The sequence below is a fragment of the Octodon degus genome, unplaced genomic scaffold, assembly GCF_000260255.1.
Source record: "Octodon degus isolate 3935 unplaced genomic scaffold, OctDeg1.0 scaffold00035, whole genome shotgun sequence".
NCBI lineage: Eukaryota > Metazoa > Chordata > Mammalia > Rodentia > Octodontidae > Octodon > Octodon degus.
In genome coordinates, this window is record NW_004524611.1 from 13,877,727 (window position 1) to 13,885,799 (window position 8,073).

Here is an 8,073-nt window from a genome sequence, read left to right on the forward strand (position 1 = left end):
CAAAGAGCTCTGGATTTCAGTGCATCCGGGATTTCAGAGTAGGGATGCCTGACCTGTACCTTGCCCTCAGCTCGACACCTCTGGCCCTGCTGCACACTCTGACACCCACATGCTACACACGCCAGCCACATGCAGGTGCCCAGGACACACAGCCAGGCCCTCTCCCTGGTGGTATCTTCTGGAAGGGAAGTTCCCCGTCTTCATGAGAAACAAGTATTGGCAAAGCACGGGCCAGGTTTCAGGAATGCTCACAAAGCAAGCTGAACTCTTTCAATCAACCTTGAGCTCTAGTTCTGTTCTAGACTGAAGTTCTGTAGCCCAGCTCTCAGGAGCAGGCCGGAGGCCTCCCTGGCACGCAGGGTGAGCACTTGGTAGGAACTGATCATCGGAGACAACAGAGGAAGACTCTCCGAAACATGCTGAGGAAATGCGCTTCGCGAGGGTTTGGGGAGATAGCTCAGTAGCATAAGTGCTTGCCTGGCAAGCACAGGGTCCTGAGTTCAATCCCCAGTACTGCAAAAAACAAAAACAAAAACAAAAACAAAAAAAATGTGATTTTTTGGGGTCATGGCTCAGTGGAATAAGTGCTTCCCTGGCAAGGGTCTGAGTTCAATCCCCAGTTTTGAAAGAAAAGAAAAAAGTGCTTCATGAGCAGGGTTTGCCACCTATAGCAGATCCTCTGGTTGTTTTTGCTTGTGGTTTTTTTTTTTGTTTTGTTTTGTTTTGTTTTGTTTTTTTTGTGGAACCAGGCATTGAACTGAGGCCCTTGTGCTTGGTTTTGAAATGGGGTCTCTATTACATTGCACAGAAGGCCTCAAGCAATTCTCTGAGCTTCACCTCTAAGTACCTGGGAATACAGGTGTGAGCCACTGTGCCCAGCTTCTCCCATTTGTTTATATTCACACACTTGGCAAAGAGCCCTGCCTCCTGTCACGGCCTCCAGTGGGCACTGAGACACAGAGCCCACCCCCAAGAGCCTACTGCTCACAAAAGAAACCAAGATGAGGGCTTGGATGAACGGGACAACACATGGCACCTAAAGCCCCCAGCTTCCTCAAACACATCACCTACTGCAGGCACAGGGAAGCGGCTGTCTAGCGTGAATTCTGGCTAGAAAAGGAAAGGGACCAGGGACTCTGCTGGGGCCACATCACAAAGGGTTTCAGAAGCCAGCAGAGGTTCCTGGAAAAGGGAGTTGCAAAAGCAGAGATGGGCTTCTGGAATAACGCCTCTGCACAGGCTGTTTGGGGACAGGAAAGACAGGGTGACAGCCATCCAGGCAAGAGGTAATGCATGCAGGCAGAGTGAGGGGCAGAGGAGGAATGGACAGAGAGCCATCAGCGAGCAGGGTCACCAGAATGCAGCTGTGTGGGCAGATGGGAGGCAGTGAGCAGAGGTAATGAGGACAGACAGCTGTGCAGGGTACTAGGGGCAGGTAGCACAGGTGCTGACAGAAGTGGTCACACAGATAGGGAAGTCAGAGGGACAGCTGGAGAGATGATGTCATGGAGGTGAGAACCAGGAGATGTAGCGGAAGTAGAAGATGGGAAAACAGAAGGGGGGGAGCACAGCACCTTGGAGACCCCAAGCATGGGGGGAGCATGAAGAGAACAGGTGGAGCCAGGCACCCAAGGGGAACAGAAGACAGAAAGACAGGAGGGAATGATGTGATCTGGCTTGCAAGCTCAGTTCTGCCACTTGCTTAAGAACCTTCAGCAAGTTATTAACCCCTGGAAGACTCGATGTACCCATCTGTAAAATGGGAATGATGGGCGGAGCAAACTAAATCCAACATTTTGAATGCTGACACAATGCCAACAATGGAAAGTTCCATGCCTGACCTCACATAATGGGCTACAGTCTAAACACCGAGCATTAAAATTACTGCAGAAAGCTACCTACACACCATAGGCTGACGGAGATGAAACAAATGAGTTTTGTGCTTAGACTTGGCTCCCATTCCAAACAGCACAGCTTTTTTTTTTTTTTTAATATTTATTTATTTATTTTGTGTCTGTGTGTGGCCAGCTCAGCCCACCAGGGGGCGGGGCTGGCTGGCATGTGGTGCTGGGGGATTGAACCACGGTCCCTGTGCTTTGCTTAGCTTGTTCTAAGTAGGTGCTTTAGACCACTGAGCCATCTCACCAGCCCCCAGCATAGTTTTTTATATATGCGAAATAGTCTTAAAAAAAAATCCCAAATCTATAACACTTCCATTCCTGAATACTTTGCATAAGAGGCACTTGCAACGTATACTTCATAAGTGTATTGCAAAGACTGAAAAGGTCACCTCAGTGTGAGGCCTTTACCAGTTGTACACAGTAAGTGCGCCTTGAATGTCATTATTATTAGTGAGAAGAAACCAGAGTACAAAGCCAGCAGCCCAAAGAAAGCTCACAGCTTCCTATGTTTTTTTATCACAGCTAAGGGAACAAGGAGGGGACAGGAGAGATACGGGCCTTGTATATAAGAAGCCACTTCTGATTGCAAATTAAATGGGGAAAGAGGACTTGCTGCTTTCTTGCAAGCAGGTGCCATGCAGACTTCGAGCAACACGTGCGCTTTCTACGTCTGGCCCATAGGCAGGAACAGCAGGAGCTCCTGCCCCAGAAGGACCAGGTCCAGGGGGAACACCAGGGGTGAGACTCAGGGTGCCACACAGCCTGGCCCTGAGCATTTGTTTGCTGAGAACAAAGCTAAAGTCAGCTTCTTCTGACCTGAGGGAAACAGATCTCCTAGGTACAACCTGGATGCCACCATCCCACAGCTCACAAGCTCCAGGGCTAGTGGTCACCTTCCTGGCTGCACAAGAGAACCTCTGGGGACTTTACAAATCGTCAAGGATCACCCTAGATGACCTGAGACAGAGTTCCTGCATACTCAACCCTGGAAAGCAGTACTCTTTTAAAAGAGCTTTCCAGATTATTCTAATGTGGTCAGGATTGAGAAACACTGATCCTTCTAATTGCATCCTAAAACTTTTCAGCTGCAGACCTAGTGTTGAACATCTGCTGACATCATGAACAAGATGGCAGAGACATTCCCAACTCAAACACGGAGAAAGGACTTGGCCATCTGGTTTTTTGTTTTGTGGACCCAGGGCCTTCACACTGAATTCCAGCTCCAGTCCTTTATTATTATTTTGAGACATGTTCGAGTTAAGCCAGGCTAGGCTCAAATTTGTGATCCTCCTGTGCTGGAATATAGGCATGTACCACCAGACTTGGTTTGTGTTGGATTTTTTGAGATAGGGTCTTGCTCTGTGGCCAGGCTGACTTCAAACTCCTGGGCTTCTGTGCTCCTCCTGCCTCGGCCTCCCCTCCTGCCTCAGCCTCCCCTCCTGCCTCAGCCTCCCCTCCTGTAGCTAACACTAGAGGAATATGCCACCACAGCCGCCTGCCATCTGATTTTGAGGCCTGGCTTCCCTGTTTACTCACTGTATGACCATGGAAAAGTCACTGAGCCTTTCTGAACCTCCGCTATCCAGGCACAAACAATGTGAACTCGAGATCCTAAATGAGATAATGGATCTAAGTCACCTGGAAGGATCTAGGCACCCAAGAAATACTTCTTTCTCTTCTGCTGTAGAACCCAACTCTCCTGACTCTCCCTGGTATATGATGCATTGTGGTCCCAGACTCCTGAGTTATGCTTCAAAGACATTTTGAATCTGCAGGCTGAGTCCTCTCCCAGAACCCCAGCACTCCCCAACCACGGGGCAGCATCAAGCAGATTGTGGGGTGCTGGCTGAAAAGCAGGTTCTAAATTGGTGGTGCTGGCAGGACCCGCGATCCTGTTTTGGTTCTAAGGCTGTGGTGATGCTGGGGTGGCATGTCCCCTGACCACCTAGGAGCCCCGCTTGGCCAGTCCACCTCCCTGCTGACTCACAGCGCTGTTGCGGTCGGTCTCTAGCTTACTCATCTGTGTCCCCTCCACAGTATGTGCTTCCTAAAGGGATGTTAGAAAAATAAACAAACCATAGAGAAAACCATTTTCTGGCTCAGTAAATACAGTCAGGGTCTTTTGTCCGTCTGTGATTGGCAGCCTCCGTGGTTCATTCCAGAATCACCCCGTTGGCAACTGTGAGAACAGTGTGGTGGAATGGGCCTGTGGCTTGGAGCCTGGAGTCCTGGCTTTGAATCTCCACCCTGCAACTTACCAGCAGGATGACCCTGGGCAAGGTGTCAAATTCTGTGTCACAGCATTCTCATCCAGAAGATGACTGAGGATCATCCTTAACTATCACACAGTTCCAGTGATGCACAAACACATGCTTTAAAAACACGCTTTATAAAGTGCCACCATGGTGACCTACCATCACAGTGACTTTCCTGGAGATCAAGAGCTACTTTTCATGTCCCTAACACCTGAAAGTTGTAACATGTTCAACAGGGAAGTGGTGGGAGACTGGGGCTATGGCAGCGGCTAGACCAACAGGTAGGTCAGCGGTCCCCACTCAGCCAGGGACAGCAGCCATGTGAGGTTTGAGGCTGGTTCCAAGGGAGCTGAAGGGCAAAGGCTTTCTGGAATAGGCTGTTGGGAGTGAGGAAGTAAGGCTGGCTGAGAATCCAAGCAGGGGACATCATACATCAAGCACTTTACTGTGTATGTGGGGGCCAAAGCTAGAAGGGGGAGGGGAAAAAACAACACGCAGTTCCTGATGTCTCCTTCGGCCCAAGCTGAGGTACCCACCAGGCCCAGAGCTGCCCTGCCCATGCTAAGCAGTAATGTTCTACTCTTTTGCCACTTACTGTAAGCCTCAAGCATCAAAGGACATAGGTAGAGCCAGTGGCCTCAGGAAGCTGAGGTTACTGAGGGCACAGAGAGAAATGGTGGCCAGACAGGGGACTGAGACTGGCCAGTGTCTCCCTCTGTTCATCTCAGCCAATCAGCCTCCTCTGCACCCACTTCCGCTATTTCTGACTCCTGCATTTCTTTCTGACATTCCCCACTGCTGGAATGCTGTCACTTCATCCCCATGAGGCAAATGCTAACTCATGCAGAAGGCGTTTTCCCCACTGCCCAGCTTGGCAGCCCGGCCTTCATCCTAGTGCTCTTGTAAGGATCCTATTACCTGCCGTGGCTCTCCAGAAAGGTTCATCCAAGTGGGCACAGTCAGTTACACATTTGTTCTCTGTGTGCCTTCTCCCGGCCAGATTATAACAATAATCCCTGAAATGCTGCCCCACCAGCTACAACATGCCTTCTGGTGAATCATTTCATATAATCCCTACAATAAACCTGCGAGGTATTATCAATACTTTTACAATAAGGAAACCAATGCCTAGAAAGGCCAGACCCCCCTCCAAAAAAAAGTCTGACAATTTGCCTGAGGACATATGACACACGTCATACATATGACATGTGCCCAGCTGTAAATCTGAAATACATCCTCACTTCAGTGCCAAGGCTCTGCCTGGTACCAGGGCACTGCACGCAGTAGTTAAAGGTTGGGACCACCTGTACCTACCTTTGTCACCTCCTGAAAGTTACTCAACCTCTCTATGCCTCAATTTCCTCGAAGTACAATGTGGCTGATCCCCACCTCCTAACTTCGTATCAAAGATCAAAGAAAGTCACAGAACCCAGTACCATATTTAGAATGGTGCCAAACATCATCATTAGTTTAAATTGTTCATATACCTTGGGCGATTCTCCTGGTCTCTTAACTCATTAAGCTTTCTTTCTAATTCATTTTTGTATCTCATAATACATTTGATGGGTAGCCAGTAAAAAAAAAAAAAAAAAAGTTTTGCAGATTGACTAATGCTGTTTTAGGATGGTACTTCCCCTGCCCCCACTCCTCCCTCACTTTCAACAGAGAAATCTTCTCTGCTCCAGTCTACTTCCCTTGTACACATGCACATACACACACAGGGAAATCTGGCCAAGAACAAGTGCTCTGTGGAATGTGAAACACGGCAAAACACATATACTCTCCCGGTTGGGCTATCCTTGGATGGCTAGGTGCGGTGCCAGTCAAGTCTGGGAACGTTCACAACCTAATTTCTATCATTATAGGGGCCAAACACTATCATTATAGTGGGTCATTATAGAGCGTACTTCTCTATTGCTGCAGTTCCTATCTTTCACTCCAGAAGTGAGTTCTTATAACAACTATCTAGCTTTCAATAATTTATATATGTAAAACTTTCTTTTTTCTTTTTTCAGCGGTCCTGTCCCTAAAGCCAGAAAACAATCCCCAGACCCAGCTGGCCTCTGGGTGAAACAGTGAAAGGCCATCTCTCCCTCCCCTGCTGGGTAGGATGACCGCACTTAAAACCCTCCAAACACCGTGGGTGTGGCCACAGGTTTTAGGAATCAGAGGAGGATGAAGTCCCCCGGGGCCAAAAGCTTTATTCTTTGCAAGATTCCATTTATAGAACACTCAGGCCTTCACTATCTTTTCCATCTTTTCTACTTGTAGAACACAAGGGAGAGGATCAGCCCTTGGCAGGAGAAACCCAACTAGAGCTTCAAAGGTTCCACTGGGAGCAAAAGCAGAGAACAAATCAGCCTATACAACTTTGGCACTGGTATTAAAAGGAGTGTTGTACTCTTTGAAATGGATTTTACATACAAATGAACTGATGAATACCATAAACATGTCAGCTTTATTCAGTCCAATCAATACACTAAGCATTAAAACTCGGAGGTAAAAATGGATTGTGGCTTTTTGTTGATAACACTGAGGAATTTTGGCTCCTAGCCCTGGTCAGGCCAGACAAATAGGGCAGTCTGCCTATTAGCTGTCAGGCATATCTTGGGGGATGAAACTAAAACCCCAAGTCAGGGCACAAGGCACCACCGGGAGCTCATCTTTACAAGCGGTGGGGAGTCGGGCTCCGCGCCCCGATCCCTGTGCCCCTCCTCCAGCCCAGAGTCATTTTCCAGGCTCGGCCGCACTTCGCGTTTCCTACATTCCTTTTCAGCGGTCAGACCCTTTCAGCCTCCGGAGAGCGGACAGCTGGGGCTGCAGAGAGCCAAGCAAGAGGCGCCGAGAAGGGGGTGCTTAGGGAGCCGGGAGAAATCAGCGCAACCAGGAGGCGACCGAGAGGGGAAGAAAGGTCCCCTCACCATTTGCGTCCACAGGCCAGCGTCCCACACTTGCCAATCCAAGCGGCTCCCTGTGGGGCACCCCTTTACTCCGCGTCTGCCCCTCCCTCCATCCCGGCTGATCCCCGCACGCTCCCTCGGACGCTGGGGTCCAGCCACCTCGATCGCTGCCCAGGCCAGCAGGGCTGTCCCTGGGTCCCTGACCCCCAGGTCCGCCTCGGTCCGTGCTCCAGAAGCCCCTGCTCAGGGCCCGCAAGCCGGGTCCTCTCCCGGGCCTGCAAGACCCCTCTTCTCTTCCAACACCGTCCCGGCCACAGTACCTCTAGGGCTGCCCCAGAGATGCCCCGGCCCGGTCGTCCCCACCTGAGTCCGCTCGAAGCTCTCCCGCTCCGCAGCCTCCAGCCCCGCGCCGACCCCGCGCCGACTCAGCACCTTGGGCAGCGGGTTAGGCACCTGCTTCATAGAGCTGGCCATCCGGTCCATGTTGCCGCGCCGAGTCAGGAGGGGCCCTCAGCTGCCCCGGGATCCCCGCGGCGCCGCCCGCCTCGCCCTACCCGCGGGAATCCGGCGCTAACGGGACGGCTCCCTTTTCTCACTGGCTGGAAAAGCTGTCTATCTCCGTGAAGCCCCGCCCCTTACTCAGAGGCTTCCCCCACACGCCCCCACCTCTCCGGAGCCTCTCCGCCCATCTGGCCCCTCGGGAACAGAGAAATGTTATGATTGGCTGAGAAGCCCATCTGTCACCATTATCCCGCCCTCCACGGAGGGAGGCGGGACCTGATGGGCTGCCCTGACCTGCCCCCGACGCTCGGCGCACCGCGCCTGCGCTCCCACCTCCCGCGCGCTGCCACCACTGCTGCTCTGGCTTCTCTTGTAAGCAGCTAACTGTCCGTCCCGCGGTGGGGACGGTATGGGGTCTCCCGAGCCATCTCCACCGTCTGGGAGTAGCCTGTTACCTTCTCCCGAGTGTGGGACAGGGAGTGCCGGCTCACCACCGCTTGGGACTCCTGGTCTGCT

At 51.3% G+C, this 8,073-nt stretch overlaps 1 protein-coding gene across 2 annotated transcripts in view; it reads right to left on the reverse strand.

The window, feature by feature from the left end:
* Hip1 (huntingtin interacting protein 1) overlaps positions 1–7,607 on the reverse strand; it is a 154,776-nt gene extending 147,169 nt beyond the window's left edge. The window contains exon 1 of one of the 2 annotated variants that reach the window (XM_023714413.1): positions 7,420–7,607. In XM_023714413.1, the coding sequence (XP_023570181.1) occupies positions 7,420–7,539 (120 nt within the window). In that variant the 5' untranslated portion in view covers positions 7,540–7,607. The remainder of the gene's footprint in view (positions 1–7,419) is intronic. The other variant, XM_004630442.2, reaches the window with a different exon arrangement.
* Positions 7,608–8,073: the final 466 nt, after the last annotated feature.